Here is a 26,408-nt window from a genome sequence, read left to right as displayed (position 1 = left end):
GTGAGTGTGCGAGTGTGTGTGTGTGTGTGTGTGTGTGTGTGTGTGTGTAAGAGACTATTCTTCTATTTTTACGACTCTCTCCATCAGTCAGCACCTAGCCGTATTTTTGGGCGAATGTCCTCCCTCTCTATCAATATGGGATAGTGGAAACGTCTGTGTTTCCGAACATCAGCTCACACTGAGTGATTGTGTGGGAGCACACAGGTAAACACAGCGAGAATCAACCGATCAACACATCAACCAACTACCCAACCAACCAAACAAGCAATCAATAAATCAGTCGGTCAATTAATGAATCCATCAAGCTGGTTTATACAAAGCCATTTACAAAAAGCAATTCAGTTTGCCTGGTGACTATTGTACAGTAGTTTTAAGCCCATATAATATTCCAAATACCATAACTGAAGGAGGGATTTGACTAAAAAGTAGATGTTCAATGAGAGGCTAAAAAGGCAAGGCTTGAAACTTTATTAAAAACCAAAAACAGTTTTTGCTTCCAGCAGGATCCAGGTAAGGTCATTCCAAAATTCGGAAGCCCTGAAGCAAACGGCACACAAAGGATGAACTTGTTTCCTTTGCCCAATCTTCAAATTAACTTTTATAAATTGAGAAGCGATGGGAGGGAGTGGGGACACCACAGTCTCCTGACAACACTGAGAAGGCATACTTCAAGAGAACAGCGTTCCTCCGTCACAATGGGAGTGCCCGAGACACAGAGACTTTACGCTAATGAATGAACTTCTGTTCTGTTCCATGCCTATATCGATAGGTCATTAAATATTGAAGGCTTGAAACATTTAAAACCTCAAAAACACAGCTTAGCATTTAAGCATGGACACATCACGAAGAAGGCTTCAGATGAACTTCAGGTGTTCTGAATCCGCTGTTTGGCATTTTGGGTCTCTAGGGAAATTACATCATGTTGTTAATCACTCACTTCCTGGTACTGATAAAAGCTGAAACTGATCAGTCCTGCAGACAGAGAGCCACTTATCCAGTCTTCTGAATCAGATTCCAGTAGCATGGCTCAGCCACACCCCCCCAACACCATACCCTCCAACACACAACACCACACCCCCCAACACCACACCCCCAACACACAACACCACACCCCCTCAACACACAACACCACACCCCCCCAACACCACACCCCCAACACACAACACCACGCCCCCCCAACACCACACCCCCAACACACAACACCACACCCCCTCAACACACAACACCACACCCCCAACACACAACACCACAGCCCCCCAACACACAACACCACACCCCCTCACCCCCCCAACACCACACCCCCAACCCACAACACCACACCCCCCAACACCACACCCCTCAACACACAACACCACACCCCCCCAACACCACACCCCCAACACACAACACCACACCCCCCCAACACCACACCACCACACCCCCCAACACCACACCCCCAACACACAACACCACACCCCCCAACACCACACCCCCAACACACAACACCACACCCCCCAACACCACACCCCCAACACACAACACCACACCCCCCAACACCACACCCCCAACACACAACACCACGCCCCCCCAACACCACACCCCCAACACACAACACCACACCCCCTCAACACACAACACCACACCCCCAACACACAACACCACAGCCCCCAACACACAACACCACACCCCCCAACACACAACACCACACCCCCTCAACACACAACACCACACCCCCCCAACACCACACCCCCAACCCACAACACCACACCCCCCAACACCACACCCCTCAACACACAACACCACACACCCCCAACACCACACCCCTCAACACACAACACCACACCCCCAACACACAACACCACACCCCTCAACACACAACACCACACACCCCCAACACCACACCCCTCAACACACAACACCACACCCCCAACACACAACACCACACACCCCCAACACACAACACCCCCCCCCCCCCAACACCACATCCCTCAACACACAACACCACACCCCCTCAACACACAACACCACAGCCCCCCAACAATCACACAACACCCCCAACAAACAACACCATGCCCCCTCAACACACAACACCACACAACACCACGCCCCCTCAACACACACATCCCCTCAACACACAACACCACACCTCCTCAACACCAAGGCCGTCTGGGTAGTGTAGAGGTATAAGCACTCGCCTACCACCGCAGAGACCCCGGTTCAATCCCTGGCAGTGGTACTTCCGGCTTGGTCAGACGTTCCTACGAACACAGCCGGTGAGGGTATGAGTCCTGATCGTTGCATTAGCGACTCCTACTGGTTGGTCTGTTCAGCGGGGAGGGGATCTGGGGGAGATAGCGTGAACCTCTGCGCGTGTTACGCTCTCCCAGTGAAATTCCTCGCTGTCAGGTGAAAAGAAGCATCTGGCGACTCCACATGTATTGGAGGAGGCATGCGGTAGTCTACACTCTCCCCAGATAGCGCATCGACCAGGACTGTGATACACACGGGGAATTGGTATAACGACTGAATTGGGGAGAAAATGGGAGAAAACGGCAAAAAAAAAACACACACAACACCACGGCCCCTCAACATACAACACCACACCCCCCCCCAACACAAAACACCACACATCCTCAACACACAACACCACGGCCCCCTAAGGGGTCATCTCCCTCATTCTGACTAACCTGTCAACCCAAGCATCTCTGTTTCCGAGATACCGAGTTAACAAGGAAGATCAAATAAACTTCTCAGCCAATGAAAACCACTTTTCACAAAATGGTTTCGCTAGTTTACTTCAGCTAATACTAGCGCTAACATCACCTCCGGCCACACTGTTCTTCAACAAACCACATTCATGGAAGCACATCTATATGCTAATGATCCATGCTCTGTGTTGATTTTTCTATTGACCTAGAAAGAATGCAGTAGACCCAAGGAAAATGGACAGGGCGAAGACGAGTGCTTTACTGAATTGTTACATAAATCATAGCTGTATTAGCACACGTGCAAATGCAACCTTGGGGCAAAGCCAATCAGCATGTCAGCTATAATTCCAGCACCCTACCAATCAGATAACATGCATGAGAACAGTGGTCTATATTTGCAATAAACAAGTGGTCCTGGCAGTAATTTCAAGCCATTATGAGACCGAGACGAGGAGAATGGCTTGTGAAATGGAGAGGGGGCGCAAATGTAAACTTACTGAGAGAAAGGCGTGCACAATATCTGCTTTGATTGAACTCAATGGCTTGTCCTTGATCACCACAAAGATTTGTTCCTCTTTCTCCAAGTTGATAAAATTACCAAACCAGGATTTTTTGGCAAGTCTGTCACGCAAAAGGAAAAGAAAAGCACACATGTTTATCATTCTGATTTTCAAGCAACTATCAAATGCTACAGAGATTAACCTCCTTCTCCACACCCTCTGTTGCACCAAAAAGATACAACACACAGATAAGCATACAAGCAAAGTAGCAGCTCCATACAAACCATAAGTACAAGAATAATGGTCTCCAGTGTAAATTCAACAAGAGAGTACACAGAGGGGTGTTACCGCATTATTGTATTCCCAAGAGTTACACTGATGTTCTCCACTATGGTTTGTCGCTCAGGATAAGAGCATCTACAAAAGGATCTTACTATTAATAATAATGGGTGGTTGACATGAATAGTTTAACCATATTCTTTTGATGCGGAAAGGAGAGTGGACAGTCCACTTTCCTGGTGCATGTTTTCACATTATGTATTAAGTGGGCAACCACACACTGCTTATTTAACTATGATATTTAAGGCCTACATTTATTTCAGGGAAGCTTATTAGCTAGGGAAATTAGGTATGGAGATTAGATATTGAGATTAGCTATGGCCATTACCAATGAAGATTATGTATGGAGATTAGGTATGGAGATAAAGTATGGAGATTATTTTTGGCAATTAGATATTGAGATTTGCTAAATCCATTACCATTGAAGATTATGCATGGAAATTAGCTATGGAGATTAGTCAAGGAGATTAGCTATAAAGATTAATTATGACAAATTAGGTATGGAGATTAGCTATAAAGATTAGCTACGGTGCTTAGTTATGGAGATTAGCTAAAAAGATTAGATATTGAGATTAGCTATGGCCATTACCAATGAAGATTATGTATGGAAATTAGGTATGGAAATTAGCTATGGAGATTAGCTATGGTGATTAGTCAAGGAGATTACCTATAAAGATTAGCTATGGCAAGATTAGGTATGGAGATTAGCTATGGAGATTAGCTATGGAGATCAGGTATGGAGATCAGGTATAGAGATTAGGTATGGAGATTAGGTATGGAGATCAGGTATGGAGATCAGGTATGGAGGGGGGATGGAGATTATGTATGGAGATCAGGTATGGAGATTAGGTATGGAGATCAGGTAGGGAGGGGGGAGGGGAAAGGACTACACAATTATGACAATGACGGTGCCTCTGCAAAAAGCACTACAGCAGCAAAATGGAACTGATTTGAAGGCTTGAGCAGGTTCAGGTTTCTGAAGTTCCTTTATTCCATAAACTTACGGCTATTAAAGAGCAGACCCTGTCCTTAAAGAGCCGACCCTTCCCTTAAAGAGCCGACCCTTCCCTTATAGAGCAGACCCTTCCCTTAAAGAGCAGACCCTTCCCTTAAAGAGCCGACCCTTCCCTTAAAGAGCCGACCCTTCCCTTAAAGAGCAGACCCTTCCCTTAAAGAGCCGACCCTTCCCTTAAAGAGCAGACCCTATCTGGGCAAATTCCATTACTTTTCTATATTTTCCAAGATATTCCTGGAGAGTGACTGGTAGAAAAGCAATCATGGAGAGAAAGCAAGATGATTACTCACTCAGGGGAAGACTCTGGGGTGAGGCTGGACATCTCCTCTTGTGTGGGAACTGCAAAGTGAAGGTGCACAGGTCAGAGGTCAGGGGTCAAAGGTGGCAGATTAAAGCACTCACTGCTATTAACACTTCCTCCAGACAAGGTTCAATTCAGAATGTGCTGTATCCAGTGTATTACTAAATCAGCTGACACAAGTCAAGTTTTCTCAGCTTAAAATTTGTCCAATTTCTAAGATGGACACATGTCTGGTCAGACTTACAGAAAGAAAGATATATAGAGGAAACATTATACATAGCAAGGCTACCTGACAGGGATGTATGTATATGATAAAACTAAAAGAAAAGGCACGTCTCTCTTTCAAGTACATAAACCCCCAGGTAGACAAATAATCTCCAGGTCAAAACTTCATCTCTGAGGTGCAGCCAAGATATATTACACAGGGGACCATTAAACTAAGTGAGGAACATTTTATTTATTTCACTTTTTAAGATTCACCTCTAGCCTGGCACCAGTGCCAACTTTTTTATGAGCATATGAAAACACCTCAATCAGAACTGGGGTCGATTCCAATTCAATTCAGTCAATTTAGGAAGCAAGGGCACTACATCTAGTGGGGTGCATTAATAAACATTTCTAATGAGTTTCTTGCAATTGTTACCCCTCCTCTTCCTTATCAATAATTCAAAACTCTATCCAGGAAGTAACCCCTTCCCAGAATACCTTGCAGTTTCCTGCGGTGGAAACGCGGAGACCCCAGAAAGCTGTTCTTGATGGAGTTAAGACGTGTCCTCCAGGGCATGCCCCCGATGGAGGGGCTGGGCGGCGGCGTGGGGCTGGGCGTGCCTGCAGGGCTTTCCTTGGGCGTGTGCACCGGCGTTCCTTTGGGGGTGGGGAGAGGGCTCCCCCTAGGGGAGGGGTGGGGAGTCACCTGTATGATGGGGATAGATTTGGTGTTGTGGTCACTGCCAGCTACCGGGTGGAAGCGGCTCAGCCGGATGGGGGAAAGGGGAACCACCTGGGAGAAGGGGGAGGAGAGCTGGGGAGGCACTGCCAGGGGCGGCCGGCGCACCTGGGGGCTGTTGGGCACTGAAGGGGGGTTCTTCTGCATTTGGTGAGCTGGGGAAGACTGGAGCTTGGCAGGGGAAGGGTTGGCAACTGTGTTGGGCAGGGGGTTGGATCGGGTGGACTGGAGGGGTTTCTCAGCGACTTTGGGCTTTGCCGGGAGTGTCTGTGTCTTTGGATTGGCTTGGAGGGTCCCTGTCTTTGGCTGAAAGGAGTTGGGGGTGGGTGTGACCGCTCCAGTCCTATTGGGGCGGGGTTCCGGGGAGTGTGTGGGGCTGGAGTTGGGGGACCATGAAAGGTCAGGGGACTGGGGGGGGATGAAGAACCGCCTGACCGGCTGTGTGTGTGGGGGGCCATGCACCATCCAGCAGCGGGTTGGTGAGGGTTGGGGACAGCACAGGTGCCAAGATACACATATCCAATTGCGGAAACACCAAAGCCAATGCCAACCCCCACACCACGAGGTGTTTTCAGGCAGCAAGAGAAAGCAAGGAATGCACAAACATCAGAAAATGGAAAGACAGAAAGATGGCGGATGAGTGGGAGCCCAAACCGTGAGCGGAGTGTGGGAGTGCAGAAAAGAAAAGAGGAAAAAAAAACATGCGGTTAGCTCATTCACCCTCAGCAAAAACACAAGACAACAGCAAAGCCAAAAAGTGAAGAAAAAACAACAGTAAAAGCATTGAAAAGCAAATAAACCAGATAAAAATAACAACTGCAACAAAAGCCTTGCTTCCTCTTTTAATAAAAAACAAACTGCTGGCAGGGACCAAGCAAGCAGGACACACGCAAGGGTCAGTGTCTGGGAGCATCTGTGCCGAAAGCGAGGCTGCTGATTGGACCATGGAGATGGGGGGCAGAGCAGAGGACACTGGCATGGCTGGTGTTCCCTTTTTATAATCAAACTGCACACTTTCAGAGTTAGGGTTAGAGTTAGGGTTACCCTAACACAAACGGCATGCTTTCAGAGTGGGCGACGGGAAACCACTGGTCTTTTTTTTGACGCCATTTATCCCTTGTTCTATAATCCTCGTCACCGGGGAAACACTTTTAGCCGGGAGTGTTCTCAGCACTTAATGAGTATTCAAGGAAAAACAGCACACATTGCCGGAGGACACACATATGTGCAAAAAGAAATTCCCCTCAAAAAAAAAACTTGGGCAGAACTCTGAAACAGCAGACTGTCTGATCATACCCCTTTCACATGTGGAAACTGAGGCAGGATAAGCTTTCATATTATTTAATTTTATGTACTTTAAAAAAAAATCTTTTTATATAACTGGAGAAGAAGACATGGTGTGGAGTGAGAGGCAGATTTGTCATCTGTAAGCCCGCTCAAAGAAGCCAGCTGTAAGAGCTGTGCGCGCTACTCAGAGCAGAGGGATTAGCAGTATTAGCTAAGCAGGATTTCCTCGTCTCAGGCCAGTGAGGACAGAATGTAAGCCCTGAGTGGACAAAGAGGGCTTTAAAACACAAAGTATAGACCCTCAGCTTCTTTCCGTCGATGCCAGCGTATGCGGATTCCTGTGACCAAACATAATCTTAAGGGTGAAACGAGGATCCCACATGACAGAATGACAGAACAAATGACAGAACTTTTTATTTCTTATTTTATTCAGTTTACTTCAGGTCGCCCACTCTCAATAAAAATGGAAACGGTGAGTTGTAATGAAACAAAAGTGAATAAAGTGAAAAACCAATAGTTCAACTTTCAAGGTGAAACCAGATCTGGAATTCTGGACAACAGCTGGCCTCAAGTCCTCAGGCTCTGTTCAGCTTTAAATATAGAGTCAGCTCCATAATGTTTTGGACAGAGAATTTTTACTTTCTTTCTTTATTTGGTGTTGCACTCCACAATTTTTGATATGTAATCAAACAATTCACATATGGTTAACGTGCACACTCAGCTTTTATTTAAGGGCATTTTATACACTTTGGTTTCACCCTGTAGAAATGATAGTACTTTCTATACATAGCCCCTATTTCAGGGCACCATAATGGAATATATTGATGTTATGTAAAATAAATTGGTCATATTTAGTACTTTGTCACATATCCTTTGCATGCACTGACTGCTTGAGTATGTGACCCACAGACATCAGCAAGTACTGAGTATCTTCCCTGGTGCTGCTCTGCGAGGCCTGCACTGCACTTCCCTGGTGCTGCTCTGCCAGGCCTGTACTGCACTTCCCTGGTGCTGCTCTGCCAGGCCTGTACAGCACTTCCCTGGTGCTGCTCTGCCAGGCCTGTACTGCACTTCCCTGGTGCTGCTCTGCCAGGCCTGTACTGCACTTCCCTGGTGCTGCTCTGCCAGGCCTGTACTGCACTTCCCTGGTGCTGCTCTGCCAGGCCTGTACTGCACTTCCCTGGTGCTGCTCTGCCAGGCCTGTACTGCACTTCCCTGGTGCTGCTCTGCCAGGCCTGTACTGCAGCCATCTTCAGCAACTGCTTGCTTCAGCAGCTATTTGCCTCAGGTTTTCTCTGCAGTACATGAAACGCATGTTTCTCTGCATCATATGAAACGCATGTTCAGTTTGATTCATATCGGGTGAATGACTAGGCCAGTCAAGAAATTTTTAGTTTTTGGGTTTGAAAAACTCTTTGTTACTTTATCAGTGTGTTTGGGATCATTGTCTTGAAAACACCAATATCAGACTCCGAATGCAATTAAAAGCAATCATGATGAGATACTACAAGCTCTCTTATGCCTGCACTAAGGAAGCATTCAAACACACCTGATTAATTAGAAATACCCGTGTCCCAAACATTATGGTGCCCTGAATTGGGGGTGTAAAACGTGCTGTGATTTCAACATGCTGAAACCAAAATATATTAAACGTACCCTCTAGTAAAAGCTGAGAATCTCCATTTTAACTCCATTTTACATGTGAATTATTTGATTACAAATTGAAATTTGAGGAGTATAGAGCCAAATAAGGAAAAAAATATATTTATTTGTCCCAAACATTCTGGAGCTTACTCTACAAAAGCAGAATAGAGCAGAAAGCCTGGGCTGTTGTTAGGAAGCTGCATTCCCGTGACTGCAGTTTTATGTGGAAAGTGTTGGCAGTGTTACAGTCTGCAGTACAGTAAACAAGAAGGACCTAGAGGCACAGCCTGAAGGTTGCAGGTTTTATTGCCTAGAGGACGGCATAGTAATCACAACCAGGTGTATTAACAGAAAACAGGGACCTTGAGCAAGGTGCTTGAATTGCTTGAGTTGGCACACACAGGTAGTATGAAAGTGTACAGGATAAACCAGCTGGCTGGAGAGCTCACAGTAAGTTTATCCCTGATAAGGAAAAACTGTGATGTAATGTGGGGTAACATCAGGTGGTCACTCTGAAGGCTGGCACAGTGTGTAGTGGGCATCGCTACGCGTGCCATTGGTGGGCATCGCTACGCAAGGGGGTTTGGTGGGCATGGATATGTGTGCCGTTAGTGGGCATCGCTATGTGTAACGTTGGTGGGCATCGCTGTGCGTAGCGCAGTGGCAGGGGGGTACTTACCCGGGGGGAGGGGGGGGGAGGGGCGGGTGCAGTGGCAGGGGGGTACTTACCCGGGGGGAGGGGGGGGGGGGGGCGGGTGCAGTGGCAGGGGGGTACTTACCCGAGGGCTGCTGAGGGGGCTGGTGGAGAGGCCAGAGGAGGCACCGCTGATGGACCGAGACCTGTGGGGGGGGGGGGGGGGGGGGGGGGGATATGACCAGCACCGTCAAGCTAGCACAAACAGAGCAAGGATACACAAACACACACACACACACACACAGACAAACACACGCACAAACACATAGACACACATGCACAAACACATACACACACACGCACACACGCACACACACACACACAAGCGCGCACACACACACACATACACACACACACATACGTGCACACACACACACAGACAGACACACGCACAAACACACACACACACACACACACACACACACGCATACACACACACACACTGCAGCAAGAAGCTACCATATGTGGTGACAGCAGGTGAGATTTAAAGCAGACCACTCACTACACTGGAATAATATGACTGTATTTATGTGACCAAGTGCAAATAGATCCCACTGGTGTAAAAGGCATGTAGTTTATATGCATGTAGGTAGTTTGCAGTGCTTTTATAAAATGGCATTCTGAGATGAGCATTTCCCCCTGTGCTGGATACTGGATTTTTCAGGAGACCATTTTGGAGCACGCCTCCCCCCCCCCCACCCCCATGGTGTAGGTAGTGGTGGGGTTTCAGCCGGCTCACAGCCCTCTACAATCTACCTGGGGACGGTTTTGTGGAACGTGAAGGAGGGGGGCCACAGGGGTAAAATGAACAGACGGTTCACAAAGGGGTGTGGAGTCGCACCAAACAAAACCACACAGACAGAAATACGTGGGTAAAGAAATATAAAAATACAAGGCTCTAGTGGGAGTCTGTAGGTTCCAGGGGCAGTTTGGAGGGTCCGGATGAGGGAGATGCAGGTGCATTTCTGGGGTGCTCTGAAAAGGCAGGTTTCCCCAAATACATACCCCCCCACACAATTTTACCCCCACACTCAGGCACACAGAGTGTGGCTCAGGCACACAGGCTCACACCCAGAGCTGATTACTAATGAGGTTGTGGCTGCACCGTATATTGAACCCCCCGTCCCCCCCTGAAGAAGACAAAAAATAATTCTGGGGCTTTTTCATTTTTCATTTCTGTTTCATTCGCCTTGGATATGCCAGTCTTTCCCCTCCTCCGGTTCCTCTGTTCCAGACTGGCACTCCTGGATTTCAGGGGATTGGCATTTTTAATGAGGTTTAAAGTTTAATTGCCCGTAGATGTACTGTTCTTCGTTATAAAGGAGAATTGAAGCAGTAAATCACACTTAAATATATTGCAAGATTCTTTTGTTTCAGAAAATTCTGACATTTTCTATTCTACTTAATACAAGGTCCTAAAATGGAAACAGAACCATAAATCCTTCTTTTTTCATGCCTTGTCTTTCACAGAATATATGAAACAAGACAAACTACACACACAATATAAACTAAACTTTCATAAGCTGCAGCCTTTTCTGATTTAATCTGTTCAAAATATGTTTTATTTTAAAGACCAATATACTGTAATCTCCCACTGTAAATTCTCAAATTATGAACACAGGTGTAGTGTACTAGTTGCTCTCTCTCTCACATACACATACACTCTCTCTCTCTCACACAAACACACACACACACTCAAACACAAACACAAACACAAACACACACACACACACACACACACACATACTCACACACATGCACACACATGCACACACACAGACAAACACATTCTTGCATACACATATTATCTTATTCTCTTTCTGGTCTCTCAAACACATACAAACACAATCTATCATTCAGGCTCCCTCAAATACACCATTACACAGATTCTCTCACTTTGCGGGAGACAAAATGAGAGGGCAGATGGTCACTGGTACTCCCTGCACCTCCACCTCTGGCCATATGCTAAATAAGAGGGCGTTTGGGGCTCAGGGGCTGGTGCAGGTGAGAGCGAACAAAGACAGATATGTGCAGGCCGTTTGGGGCAGAGGCGTGGCTGCAGGTGGTTTGGGGCAGAGGCGTGGCTGCGGGTGGTTTGGGGCAGAGGTTGGGTGTGGCTGTGGGCGTGGCTGCGGGTGGTTTGGGGCAGAGGTTGGGTGTGGCTGTGGGCGTGACTGCAGGTGGTTTGGGGCAGAGGCATGGCTGCAGGGGGTTTGGGGCAGAGGCGTGGCTGCAGGCCGTTTGGGGCAGAGGCGTGGCTGCGGGTAATTTGGGGCAGAGGTTGGGTGTGGCTGTGGGCGTGGCTGCAGGGGGTTTGGGGCAGAGGCGTGGCTGTGGGTGGTTTGAGGTAGAGGTGGGGAGTGGCTGTGGGTGTGGCTGCAGGTAGTTTGGGGCAGAGGTGGGGTGTGGCTGTGGGCGTGGCTGCAGGGGGTTTGGGGCAGCGGTGGGGTGTGGCTGTGGGCGTGGCTGCAGGGGGTTTGGGGCAGAGGCGTGGCTGCGGGTGGTTTGGGGCAGAGTTGGGGTGTGGCTGTGGGCGTGGCTGCGGGTGGTTTGGGGCAGAGGTGGGGTGTGGCTGTGGGTGTGGCTGCGGGTGGTCTGGGGCAGAGGTGGGGTGTGGCTGTGGGCGTGACTGCAGGGGGCTTGGGGCAGAGGCGTGGCTGCGGGTGGTTTGGGGGCAGCGGTGGGGTGTGGCTGTGGGCGTGGCTGCAGGGGGTTTGGGGCAGAGGTGGGGTGTGGCTGTGGGCGTGACTGCGGGTGGTTTGGGGCAGCGGTGGGGTGTGGCTGTGGGCGTGAATGCGGGTGGTCTGGGGCAGAGGTGGGGTGTGGCTGTGGGCGTGGCTGCGGGTGGTCTGGGGCAGAGGTGGGGTGTGGCTGTGGGCGTGGCTGCGGGTGGTTTGGGGCAGAGGTGGGGTGTGGCTGTGGGCGTGGCTGCGGGTGGTTTGGGGCAGCGGTGGGGTGTGGCTGTGGGCGTGGCTGCGGGTGGTTTGGGGCAGAGTTGGGGTGTGGCTGTGGGCGTGGCTGCGGGTGGTTTGGGGCAGCGGTGGGGTGTGGCTGTGGGCGTGGCTGCGGGTGGTTTGGGGCAGCGGTGGGGTGTGGCTGTGGGCGTGGCTGCAGGGGGTTTGGGGCAGAGGCGTGGCTGCGGGTGGTTTGGGGCAGAGGTGGGGTGTGGCTGTGGGCGTGGCTGCGGGTGGTTTGGGGCAGAGGTGGGGTGTGGCTGTGGGCGTGGCTGCGGGTGGTCTGGGGCAGAGGTGGGGTGTGGCTGTGGGCGTGGCTGCGGGTCGTGGTGGGCAGTACCGCTGGCCATGCTGTGCCATGTCGATGGCCCGTCTCGCCAGAACCGGAGAACCCCCGTCCGTCACGCTCAGAACCTCCATGGACTTCCTCTCCGGCCTCCGCTTCCCGTGCCTGGTCAGCATGGGAGAGTCCACTCGCTTCCTGGGGGGGTCTGTGGCAGGGGGCAAGACCAAACCGGGGGGGGGGGGGGGTTAGAGAGTGGCTAAGCCTCCAGGGCTCTGTGGAAGTGGTACCTGGGGAGTGGCCGACACAGTCTCTCCCACACTTGAGACTGGGAGCACATTCAAATGATTTATCAACAAAGCCAGTGCCTGGATCAATTAATGTACCAGTGGCCCTTGGGGGAAGGGGCGGCTCTGAACATTTGTACGAGGCTGATCTTTAAACGAGTGGCTTCTCTAACTGTGACCTCCAGGGCTGAATCGATCACAACGACATTTAGAGTGATACTTTTTGATAGATGGGCAGACATTAAGATGTTTTCTCTAAACTCCATTACCAGGCCCAATGCCCTCTGGGTTCAAGGATCGCAAGAGAGTTCCAGTTCTGCCAGGACCTGTTATCAGTGAAGCCCCCCCCCTCTCCCCCCACAGCCATACCCCCCCTCCCACCCCCACCCCACAATAAGTGAACAAAGAGCCTGGGAGGAAATAACCTTTCAGGTAAGTCAGAACCCTGCGTTTCTCTGAATGGCCACTTCCTGCATTCTTCACCACGACAGTTCCTGTGCCATTAAAATGGATTTATTTGCAGGACCCTTCCCTGTTTTTGTTCCCGTACCTATTTCATTTCGAGGTGGGAGATTCTGGTCCTCATGGCTGGGATACCTCTCTTTGCGGTCCAGCAGGAGGAAGTAGATCATCTTCTCCTGATTGTCACTGGGGTCAGGAGGAAGTACAGACACAACATATAGTCAGACGATATGGCCTCACCAACACCAGATACGGCCTCACCAACACCAGCTCCCACACACACACCCAGCCGCCTCACCAACACCAGCTCCCACACACACACCCAGCCGGCCTCACCAACACCAGCTCCCACACACACACCCAGCCGCCTCACCAACACCAGCTCCCACACACACACCCAGCCAGCCTCACCAACACCAGCTCCCACACACACACCCAGCCGCCTCACCAACACCAGCTCCCACACACACACCCAGCCGCCTCACCAACACCAGCTCCCACACACACACGCAGCCGCCTCACCAACACCAGCTCCCACACACACACTGCAGGCAAGTTCCAGCCAAGAACCTCTCTTTTGACCAGTCAATGCTCCACTGAAACTTCAGCTGTATAAAGAAACTAAAAGCATCTGAACATGTGGTAATCATGTATGCCACAGTAAACCACGCAAGCTCAGGAGACCTTAATGCCACTCGAATCCAGTCAATTCATGAATAGTACTGACATTTAAATTTATTATTTATAAGTGAAAACTCAACACATCCATTTCAGTTCCTGAAACTAGTACACTAAATAGTACAGTACAGTAGAATAATAAACAGTAATGGCTAAAAGAGGAGCTGGGAAGAAGAGCGGAGTGCGAGAGTGGTCTGAACCCCTAAAACACACTCTGTGCAGAGAGAGGGGTAAGCAAGTCTTCCAACCCTGTGCTTGAGCAGGAGGGAAGACACAGCTAGGAGACTCCCAAAGCCCTTTAACTGTGCTTAATGCAAGCTGTGGGACTGTGCAGAAACGACTGCAGCTCAGCTGTTCTAGAAGGCTATCATCAATGAACAGCCACTGCAGTCACAGAAAGAGCGCTTGGTAATTTGGCTACTTCTGAGAAGATTTATGGGTACTCCTGGGAAAGGCCCGTTCATCTGTGCTGATGTACAGGGCTGCAGAGACTAAGGAAAAAAAACAAACTATCAAACTAACAAACTCATCTCTCAACACTAACAGTGTTCCCACTCCAAGGGTAAGAACAGACATCCAGTGCAGATTTGGAGTGAGGATATTTCGAGTGCGGGAATTTATTATTTATCTTTTTTACTCCTGTTTATGTGCTGCAAACAATGTGTGATATATTGTTTGTGCTTTTATTATTGCACTCATTGATGTTTTATTTAGATGTTTGTTTTAAGTAGCAAAATCAGTCAATTGAGTCTTGGACCAGAGAAGCGCCTCCATCTCAGACTGGAGATGGACAGGGTTAAAAAACATCAATCAATGCATCAAATCCATTTGTCCTGATTTATTAACGGTCATGCTGGGGTAAATCCTGTTTAAACGAGTAAGGGCACAAGCCCTTCTTTCCACTTTATTCAGCCAGCTCTTCCAACTGCCTCCTGCAGTGGAATTCCAAGCTCAGGTTTCTTAGGGGTGACACTTTATGCTGATCACAAGTTCTGTGAATTACACACGGTTTTATGAAAATATTGACAAATGAGGCCAATCGTGTGTACTAACACAGAATTAATTATTTTGGCACAGGCTTTAGAGGAATTGTCTTAAATGCTTTTACTTTTTGTTTTTGCCTTTGGCAAACACTGTGATTTTATCTCAGCTTTTAGTCCAGAGTTTCTCCCCACTTCCTCAGCTAAGCCTTGCCCAGCCACGCCCAACCCCACCCCTCTCACTCACTCTTCCGACAGCAGGTCCTTCATCAGTTTGTTCTTGTCTCGGAAGCAGCCCAGCGAGTGCATGCTCTCCAGCACATCGGGGTCGATGTCCTCGCCTGAGGGCAGGGTGCGGATCGCCACCTTCCGTGGGAAAGGCTGCTCTGGCTCCGGCTCATTCTTGCCCCCTCTGGCGGGAGGACCAATCAGCACAGGAACACAATGACACCAAGGGAAGCAGCAGGGGATCATAAAGCAGAGTAAATCACAGTCTAATACCACCTCAAATACATGGTATCCAATAATGGATGTGTGCAGGGGTGTTACTCATACATTGCTGGGGCAGATATCTGCTTCAAATGTACATGTGCCACCTTACACTCCACCCCCTACCTACCCAGAGCCCCTCCCCCACACCACCTTACACCCCACCCCTACCTACCCACAGACCCCCCCCCCCACACCACTTTACACCCCACCAATACCTACCCACAGCCCCCCCACACCACCTTACACCCCACCCCTACCTACCCACAGCCCCCCCACACCACCTTATACCCCACCCCTACCTACCCACAGCCCCCCCACACCACCTTACACCCCACCCCTATCTTCCACAGCCCCCCCACACCACCTTACACTCCACCCCTATCTACCCACAGCCCCCCCACACCACCTTACACTCCACCCCCTACCTACCCACAGACCCCCCACACCACCTTACACCCCACCCCTACCTACCCACAGCCACCCCCCTCCCCCACACCACCTTACACTCCACCCCCTACCTACCCACAGCCCCCCCCCCCCTCCCACACTACACCACACGGGGGGGTAATACTCACATGTACCACATGTGTTTCTGGATCTGTTCTAACTGTTAGGGGCAAAGAGAGACAGAGAGGAACAGGTCAGGCACCAGCAGAGATATCCTCTCTAAGAACCATACGAGCAGATTCTGTGTCCCACCAGACCCAACAAATCAAATGCAGATGCTGCATCCCACCAGACCTAACAAATCAAGTGCAGAGTGACAGAAAAAAACTGAAAATGAGACAGAAAAAAACAGAGAAAATGACAAGGGAAAAGTGTAAGACAAAAAGGAAGAGAGAGGGAGAGAGAGAGGGAGAGAGATGCAAGTTTCTCAGACTGTGTGTGCTGTAGGACTCTCTCAGTTCGGGATTAAAGGAAATAAACTGGTCAGCATCAGGACCGTGGTGATTGATTAGCCACGCCTTCCGCTAAAACGCTGCAATGCTCAGAGGCCCGAGGGCCTGTCAAATGGCCACACCCTGCTACCCCCTCACTGTTACCCCTCTCTGTTACCCCTCGCTGTTACCTATCGCTGTCACCTCTCGCTGCGACCCCTCGCTGTTACCCCTCTACCCCTCGCTGCTACCCCTCGCTGTTACCCCTCACTGCTACCCCTCGCTGTTACCCAGTACATCTCCAGGAACAGTGTTGGTGACCACTGGTTTACAAGATCAAACTTCTAGACAGGAACACTGTGTGCAGGGGGTGCACTGTGCCACACAGCCTGTAGAGGGAGCACTGCACTAGATTTTATGGGACGCATGTCCCCACATCTGCAGGAGCAGCCACAGCACAAACAAATCCTTCTGGAAAAAAAAGATCACAAAGTGATTGTGGGGAAGTGGCACATTGCGTCTGTGAAAGCAGGCACAAAATCAATCCCCAATTTAGTCACGCTGGCATGGATATCCTGGTCTGTTGTATGTCGAGAAGGAATAGATTTTTGACACCGTCTGATTATCACTAGCATGCAGATTTTAGGAAACTCTAATGAAATATTTTACTCATAAACCATAATCTCCTATATTAATGCAGTGAGCATGCAAATCCAACTCATTACTATGGACGACCACACAGGAAACTCAAGGAAATGTCCTTTCTGGGAGAGGCCAGACAGTTAAGAGGATGCTTCCGGCATGTAAAGACATGCAGACACAGGCAATGGCAGGACGTGGAGAAGTGCTTTATTATAATAATCTGTTAAGCCCCAGTGCACTGGGACACCGCTGCCAGGAAAGGCCTTTGATCTGGAAAACGTTCGTTCTAAAAAATAAATAAATAAATCAAGTTATGATGCCTGAAATGACTGAACTGGATTATTGCAGTTGAGCTCTCTGGCTGCTTGAACCTGCCTAGACCCAAACTAATAGTACAGCTGCAGGAGGTCGCTGGTATTAGAATGGATAACAACCGGCTGCATTTGTAGCTTTAGATTTGGTTTAAATACGGGGATAAAGTGCACATTCCCAGTACGTCTATACATCTTGGTTTCACCTGCCCACACCCCAAAATCAGTGCACCCCTAAATCACCCCACCCACCCCCCAAAATCAGTGCGCCCCTAAAGCACCCCGCCCACCCCCCAAAATCAGTGCACCCCTAAATCACCACGCCCACCTCCCAAAATCACAGCGAGCCCCTAAATCACCACACACACACCACCCAAAATCTGTGCGCCCCAAAATCACCCCACCCACCCCCCAAAATCAGTGCGCCCCTAAATCACCCCACCCACCCCCCAAAATCAGTGTGCCCCTAAATCACTCCGCCCACCCCCCAAAATCAGTGTGCCCCTAAATCACCCCGTCCCAACCCCCAAAATCAGTGTGCCCCTAAATCACCCCACCCACCCCCCAAAATCAGTGTGCCCCTAAATCACCCCGCCCACCTCCCAAAATCAGTGTGCCCCTAAATCACCCCACCCACCCCCCAAAATCAGTGCGCCCCTAAATCACCCCGTCCCAGCCCCCAAAATCAGTGTGCACCTAAATTACCCTGCCCACACCCCAAAATCAGGGCGCCCCTAAATCACCCCGCCCAAATTTTCTATTGTGTAACTGAAAATAGCTTTGAACAATATGACTGAGATACATTTCTTGTTGTAAAAGTAGGCCTCTGGAGTATAATCTCACCCTTATAGAGCTGCAGCGAGGGCAGGATATTACTCTGCACATATGTGATGAAATAACTCACTAACTCACTTCACCTGGTTTCTTTAAACTGATTTTATGGTGAAAACTAAAATCAGCAGACCCTGCCGCTCTCCAGAGTGAATATCACCGTGCCAACGACAGATCTGAGGGGCCGACCTGCCAGGGTGACCCTTGACCTGAGACGGAACTGACCGCAAGTCGCTTAGTGGCGTCCACCTCTATCATCCCCTGGAGAAGGTTCTGGCAATCGGGCGGGATGAAGTGCGGCATGTGGAACACCCCCAGCTTCACCTTTTCCAGCAAGTTTCGCAAGTTATCGTCATCGAACGGCAGCGCCCCCTGTGGTGTGGGAGGGAGGCAGAAAAGCCGTTGCAACAAGTTTGTAGAAAATAAATAAATAAATGAGGGAAGAGGGAAAATAATATTCCTTGAGCTGGAGAAGATGAGACTCAATGACAGGGCTCTAGTTCCCCTGGCACCCTCATTAAAGAGGGTCTCTACAGAATCTGATGAAAGGAAACAGAAAGTAAAGAAGAGCAAACAGACAACAGCTTTCCCCCGATAATGAATCCCCCCCCAGCCCTGATTTATCACTGGCACCTGAGAGGCGGTTATCTCCCCTCCCACCAAAATGCAGACGCCAGCCTTGGAGGAATGACTACTGCAGATTAAAAGAACTGATCAGAGCTGGCCCAGGTAACACACAACGTACAGGGAGGGAGGAAGAGAGGGAGTGAGAGAGAGAGAGAGAGAGAGGAAGAGAGAGGGAGAGAGAGGGAGAGGGAGGGAGAGAGAGATAGATAGAGAGAGAGAGAGAGAGGGAGAGAGGGAGGGCCCACATGCATTTCAGTTCAGTCCATGAAACAATGTCAGAGAACATTATGGGCATTTGATCTCAACCCTACTGCTGGGGCAGTAAGCATAGAACATGCGGTTTGTAGAGACCCAATCTCCACGTGTCACTTCCTTCCCGTTCATCTCAGACGTGTCACTTCCTTTAATCTCAATCAGGACAGGGCTGAAGGAGGCAGCGGTGGATGGAAATAGTCTTACTCTTCAAGGTGCACAAATATGTGATCTGAATGTTCTTCACTGAACATTCTAATGCTGATGTAATTATCATTACTGGTGACTGAAAGCAGTGGAGTTCTACAACAATGACTTAGAATTTAGGAAAAAACATTCCAAAAAACCTGCTCTTCAAAGGGTTAAAAGCTGAAAATGGATAAACAAAGCAGGAATAAAAACCAGGTAAAAAGCAGGTGATACGAAGGATCCGCGTATCCATGGATACAGAGGCAGGAGGAGCTCCAGGTCTGCGGGGGCCAGGCTGACGGGCAACTGACACACTCACCACTAAAAGTGCAAAGAGGATGACTCCACAACTCCACACATCTGCCTTCCGCCCGTCATACTTCTCTCCCTGGAAGAGAGGGGGGGAAGGGGGGGAGAGAGAGAGGGGGGAGCAGGAGTGGGGAGAGAGGGAGAGAGCAAGGGGGGAGGAGAGGGGAGAGGAGAAGAGAGAGAGAGGGAAGGAGGGGGGGAGAGAGAGAGGGGGGGGGGCAGGAGTGGGGAGAGAGGGAGAGGGAGAGAGCAAGGGGGGAGTGGGAAAGAGAGCGAGAGAGAGGAGGGGGGGAGGAGAGGTGGGGAGAGGGGGAGACAGAGAGAGAGAGAGGGGGAGAGGGGAGACAGAGAGAGGGAGAGGGGAGACAGAGAGAGAGAGGGAGGGAGAAAGAGACAGAGTGAGAGGGGATGGAGTGGAGGGAAAGAGTGTGAGTGAATTTGATAAGAAGAGAGACAGATGAAACACAGTAGAGAGGAAAGAGAAGAGACAGAATGTGTGAAAGAGAAAGAGAAAGATGAAGAGGAGAGAGAGGGGGTAAGAAGAAGAGCACATTAGAAGAGCAGAGAGAGACAGGAGTCTCAAGAGTGAGTGTGAGAGAGAGAGAGATATGGAGAGGGGGATAAAAACAGAAATGACAGGTTAGCCAGACTCAGAGGCAGCACAGCAGGAAGCTCATTAAAGGGTAAGGGTTATGCCGGGATCAGACTACACAAATTCAGCCTGATTTCAGCCCGATTTTGTCTTTACCCCTTGTAGTGTGAAGAACAGTGTCTGGGACGCCATACAACACCCCAACGAAATGTCTAGCATGTCAAAATCTTTTGTATTTTCCTACCTAGTTTGACAACTGCTTGTATTTTGCATAGACTGCGTTGTTGCTGTTCTCGTTTGTGTTAAAGTAATCAGTTTAACCTTCAGGTCCAAGTTGAACTATGCGGTTGTTCCCAGCACCTGGAACGGTACTTCTCTCTAGGGTTTTCGACATACTTGTTCCTGGTTATGGTTATACACTTTGTTGTACATCGCTCTGGATAAAAGCGTCTGCCAAATGCCTGTAATGTAATGTAACAACTCCTACGACATGTTCCTTGACGTTGACCAATAGGATGACAGAGTGCTCTCTGGTGCACATAATAAACATGGCGAAGAGAAAGAGGGATGCTGCTGTCAGGTGGACCTCCGAAAGAGAGGAAAGGTCCATTGAGCAGTGGCAATGCCCCTGCCTTTCTGACGTTACGTCGAGGGAGTACCATGACCGATTTAAAAAAAGTAGTTTTTTTCTTTCTTTTCTTTTTCTTTTCCGAACACAAGACCGCCAGCATCACACATAGCGCTTCTGTAGCCATGATTGACAATTTCTTGACCCTCCTCCCCGACGACCTTGGAAGGTCGTGAAAGACAGCATACGATTATTGGTCAGGGTCATACTTGTAGTGTTGCCAGCCTCCCAGCCAAGACACGGCAAGAATTTATGGCACTATGATTGCCTAACCTGACATGGTGATCATCGTGAAAGACAAAAATATTGTGCAGCCTGATCCCGGCATTAGGGTACAGTTTAGGGTTAGGGTACAGTTTAGAGTTAGGTTACAGTTTATGGTTATGGTATGGTTTAGGGTCAGGGTACAGTCTAGGGTCAGGGTTAGGGTATAGTTTAGGGTTATGGTCATGGCAAACTCACTCGGATGACTTCTGGACAGGCGTAGTGTGGGGATCTGGGGAAACACAGATAGCAAGAAGAAAACCTTTTTTAACAAAGCACAGACACAACCTACAGTCTTATTGCCCACAGTGAGCTCACACCACAGACCAGGCTAATTCGCTGACTCTGCACAAGGGGGCGGAGTTCATTTTTAGACACTCCACCGGCCAACACGGCATCCACCGGTTGAGTAAACACATTAGAAGCATAAAGACAACACACAATACCCCCCACCCCCTAGCGCCATGACGCAGTAACATGGCACTGAGTACCAGGGATAGCAGAGAACAAACCGCATTTGGCACACTGCATTCTGGGATTTACAAGAAAAACCTTCCCCACCCACCGTCCTACTCTGAATAATCTAATTGTAAAATATTGGCTTTTAATGTCACACTGTTAAAAGCCTGTAAACACAGCATCCTATTAGTGTGTGTGGTGTGTTGCATGTTTATGAATAAGGACAAAGACACGTGATATCCTGTCAAGGTTCAGTGCAAAAATCTGCCTTGGAAAAATAATGCAAACTAGGCCTGAGCAAATGCAGGGTTCCTCAATGTGGGTGTCGGCTTGCATTATGCAAATACATGCAATTCTGGATGAGTTACACTGGAAAAACCACGAGCTGTCAAAACATGCAGGCCGTCGGAGGAACCTAATTGAATTTAAACACTAAATTTAGTGCCTACCAGGACACGCTGGGAATTCTAATTTGGTTACTTTCTTTTCAGAAACACAGAAACCCATGCTCTGTCAACGTGAAAATTAATTTCTGGGTCTTTGTTTTACAACAGCGTCTTTATTCATCCGGTTCTGTGGTTCTCCTACATTCATTTCTTGCGTGAGAAAGCAGCCGAACAAGACTTTGCGAGCAAATGTGTAGTTTATGACCATCAGTGTGCTTTCGACATCAGTAACAGCTCCAAGAGTTCACCGTATGGAGAACAAGACTTCAGGCATACACAAACAAAACATACACACACTTGCACATAAACAGGTGCACAAATACATACATATAAAACATACACATAGACAGGTACACACATACAAACACACACATAAAACACACACACATATATGCATAAACACAGGCATACAGACACACACCCTGTCAAACACAACACATACAACTGCACACAAAATATAGTACATAAGCACACACACACATACACACTCTCTCTCCCTCCCTTCCCCCACCTGCCATGCAGTCAACAATCACACCAAATCTGAATTATGAAGCAGGGACAGACAGAGCGAGCAGCCTTCAGCCCCAAACGTGCTAGCCTAAAAGTGCTAGCCTGGATGTGCTAGCCTAAACATGCTAGCCTAAACGCGCTAACCTGAACGTGCTGGCCTAAACTTGCTAGCCTGAACGTGCTGGCCTAAACTTGCTAGCCTGAACGTGCTAGCCTAAATGTGTTAGCCTGAACATGCTAGCCTAAATGTGCTAGTCTAAATGTGCTAGCCTGAATGTGCTAGCCTAAACATGCTGGCCTAAACTTGCTAGCCTGAACGTGTTAGCCTGAACGTGCTAGCCTGAACATGCTAGCCTAAATGTGCTAGGTTGAAGACTGAAATCATTACTTCTGCAAAAACCAAAAACCTCTACAACTGAAGCTGAATCAATCTAATGAGGCAAGTTTCCAGAAGAAGTAAAACGAAATGAGGGGAAACCAAGCATTAAGCTTGCCCTATGGTGGGGCGAGGATTAAAAATATATAAAAACAAAATAATAAATCTCCTCTCCACCACAAAAAATGTGTCTGTTGGAGGGACTCCAGCAGCTCACAGACAGCAGACATCAATCCTCTCAAGGCTGTGTTCCATTCCCCCCTCTCAGCTCTCTCTATGTTGTGTTCCATCCCCCCCCCCCCCTCAGCTCCCATAAGGCCGTGTTCCATCCCCCCCCAGCTCCCATAAGGCTGTGTTCCTTTCCCCCCCCTCAGCTCCCATAAGGCCGTGTTCCATTTCCCCCCCCAGCTCCCATAAGGCCGTGTTCCATTCCCCCCCAGCTCCCATAAGGCCGTGTTCCATCCCCCCCCCCCCAGCTCCCATAAGGCCGTGTTCCATTCCCCCCCCCCCAGCTCCCATAAGGCCATGTTCCATTCCCCCCCCTCAGCTCCCATAAGGCCGTGTTCCATTCCCCCCCCAGCTCCCATAAGACTGTGTTCCAACAGGAAGCTGCAGCAGATCAACACTCCCTTTGCTAGTAAGCTACCTACCAATGTTTTCTTGCAAGTCATGTTTTGATTTTGAACAAATTAAACTGATTTTAGCTGAAACATTTTTCATTAGAACAAGCTTGATTTCTTGCTATTTGCTTGCTAGCTAACATGAGTAGGATTGCAAGCATCATTTATAAAGGCTAGCTTTGCTAGTTAACTAGCTACCAATGTTTTATTGCAACATTAAATTTGTGTTTTGATTTATTATTTTAATACATAACATATTAAATGTACAAATTGCCCCAAATAGTTTCAGGCTAACCATTTGCTTTCTAGCTATGTTAAATTGTAAAATTATTGTGGTTATGTTCAGTTGAATTCGTTCAAAATAAAAACACGACTTGCTTACAATCCTACTCAAGTTAGCTAGCAATGCATTTATTACTTTCTAGCCAGCTTGCCAGGTTAAAATTAACTGTGGCAATTCCTTATGACAATTAATTCTTTTCCACCACGTAATTCAGTTCATGTAAACCTAAGGTTGATACACACTCCTCTCTTGAGCATCTAGCAGCGATTATAGCCTAACTATCGAGATTCTAAGTAACTGGAGATAAAACTTTTTTTGTACTCCACATAGATCATAAACCCTTGAATATAAAAACTCATTGAAATCGGTTGAGAAATGTAAACATTATAGTGCTTTTTATCCAGAAAAACCACAGCTCTCCCTGCGAAATACTTCTATTTGTTTTCAGGCCAGTCTTGCCTGGACCAATATGGCGGCCACGTTGACGTATCGCAGCAAGGGGCCGAAGAGGCCAATGTGGCATCTATGTATATATGTCCATGTACTCCCTCAGCAATCAGTGACCCAGCTCCTCTGGAGGAAGCCAATGCCCTTGGGTCTGTGTGAATAATGACTCTACACTGCCCACTTTATTGCTTCAGAGATGCTTAGAGACAGAGGACACTGTACACATGAGAGAGAGAGAGAGAGACTTCTACAGGAGGGAAGCCATTTGGCCTGAAGCTCCAGACAGATTCTGTGCTGCAGATAAATGTAAAGTTTAGCGCTGTCCCTGATGCCTGTATCCTCTCACTTGCTGCATTACACCCCCATCAGCTCACTTCCTCCCCCCCATGGATTAGCTCATACCCGCCTGGGCCAACGGCCTTCTACCACCAGCTATCGCCTCCTCATGACAGCGTGCATCGCACTATTAGCCACTGAGTTAGGAAAGATAGCATCAGAACCCTCCAGGTTAGCACTAATGAGGATAACTGAATGTAGTCTCCATAGTTTTCACCATGTGTTATAATGAATTAAGATTCCAGCGCTGGATGTTAGATGTACATGCGCCACTGCATCTCCAGCTATACCAAATTACGGAGATAACATTCTAAAACATTTTAAAAAAATAAATAAATAAATACAGACTGACTCACCCACAGCTGGCCTACAGTCTGTCTCACCCACAGCTGGTCTACAGTCTGACTCACCCACAGGTAGCCTACAGACTGACTCACCCACAGCTGGTCTACAGTCTGACTCACCCACAGGTGGCCTACAGACTGACTCGCCCACAGGTGGCCTACAGTCTGACTCACCCACAGGTGGCCTACAGACTGACTCGCCCACAGGTGGCCTACAGACTGACTCACAGCTGGTCTACAGTCTGACTCACCCACAGCTGGTCTACAGCCTGGACAGACTGACTCACCCACAGCTGGTCTCCAGTAGACTGTCTCCCACCTGCAGAGAGGCCATGCCGAAGTCTGCTATTCTGATGTTGTTCTTCTCATCTAACAACAGATTCTCTGGCTTCAGGTCTCTGTGACTGTGGAAAAAGTGAGAGAGAGAGAGAGAGAGAGGGGAGGAAGAGGGAAAGAGGAAAAGGGACAAAAGGAAGAAAGAATAACAGGTAAAGTGCAAGGGCAGAGAGAGAGAGAAAAGGAGATAGAAGGAGATTGAAAGAAAGAGAGAAAGATACCAAGTACAAGAGAGAAACAGGGGGTTAAATACAAAGCAAGTGGAATTAAATGTCAGATCTACAATCCAATATATAAAACTGCCCTGACACATATACAAATGCAACAGCAAATGCCGTTGACTCAATAGTGACACAGGTTTCACAAGCAATAATGGAGTTTTCCTCTGTCTCAGGTCTGTGTGAACGATGCAGAGCCGAAAGCCACTGTTTCAGCCTCTTCCCAACCACACGACTGACACAATCACCACTGCTCTGCAACCCACACCCTCATATGTACGGGCGCATTACCTGTGCGGGAGACCTTGGCTTTGTTTGCACCACAGATGCTGCGATCACAATCGAGTCGCATGCATTAACACTGCACCTGCATCGACACGTTCACACTCGAGCCGCATGCATTATTAACACTGCACCTGCATCGGCAGGTTCACACTCGAGCCGCATGCATTAACACTGCACCTGCATCGCCACGTTCACACTCGAGCCGCATGCATTAACACTGCACCTGCATCGGCACGTTCGCACTCGAGCTGCATTATTAACACTGCACCTGCATCGGCACGTTCACACTCGAGCTGCATACATTAACACTGCACCTGCATCGGCACGTTCGGACTCGAGCCGCATGCATTAACACTGCACCTGCATCGGCACGTTCGCACTCGAGCCGCATGCATTAACACAGCACCTGCATCGGCACGTTCGCACTCGAGCCGCATGCATTAACACTGCACCTGCATCGGCACGTTCACACTCGAGCTGCGTGCATTAACACAGCAACAGCGTCTGCGCAGCACCTTAATTTGCTTTTGCTTGATGCTTCGCCCTTTGACACAGGCCTCCTAGGGGGTCCCCAAAAACTGGGAGCGCCCCCCCCCTCATGCCCAGCCCCCGCCCCCGCCAACCAACCTCCCACAATGCAAGGCAGACACCACCTGCTGTGTCTTCCCCTGTGTTT

At 48.9% G+C, this 26,408-nt stretch overlaps 1 protein-coding gene across 10 annotated transcripts in view; it reads right to left on the bottom strand.

The window, feature by feature from the left end:
• LOC118215014 (serine/threonine-protein kinase BRSK2) overlaps nt 1–26,408 on the bottom strand; it is a 172,231-nt gene that overhangs the window by 12,790 nt on the left and 133,033 nt on the right. For 6 of the 10 annotated variants that reach the window (XM_035395355.1, XM_035395357.1, XM_035395358.1 and 3 more), the window contains exons 5-16: nt 25,181–25,297; nt 21,271–21,304; nt 19,599–19,667; nt 18,437–18,583; nt 16,125–16,156; nt 15,305–15,469; nt 13,488–13,585; nt 12,708–12,858; nt 9,499–9,559; nt 5,548–6,226; nt 4,832–4,880; nt 3,185–3,308 (exon numbers count right to left, since the gene is read on the bottom strand). In XM_035395355.1, coding sequence (XP_035251246.1) covers nt 3,185–3,308; nt 4,832–4,880; nt 5,548–6,226; nt 9,499–9,559; nt 12,708–12,858; nt 13,488–13,585; nt 15,305–15,469; nt 16,125–16,156; nt 18,437–18,583; nt 19,599–19,667; nt 21,271–21,304; nt 25,181–25,297 — 1,726 coding nt within the window. The remainder of the gene's footprint in view (nt 1–3,184; nt 3,309–4,831; nt 4,881–5,547; nt 6,227–9,498; nt 9,560–12,707; nt 12,859–13,487; nt 13,586–15,304; nt 15,470–16,124; nt 16,157–18,436; nt 18,584–19,598; nt 19,668–21,270; nt 21,305–25,180; nt 25,298–26,408) is intronic. The other 4 variants (XM_035395362.1, XM_035395363.1, XM_035395364.1 and 1 more) reach the window with 1 other exon arrangement.

The sequence above is a fragment of the Anguilla anguilla genome, chromosome 16 (genome assembly GCF_013347855.1).
Source record: "Anguilla anguilla isolate fAngAng1 chromosome 16, fAngAng1.pri, whole genome shotgun sequence".
NCBI classification, from domain to species: Eukaryota; Metazoa; Chordata; class Actinopteri; order Anguilliformes; family Anguillidae; genus Anguilla; species Anguilla anguilla.
Note: the sequence above shows the minus strand (reverse complement) of the source record. Positions and strands in the feature narration are given on the sequence as shown.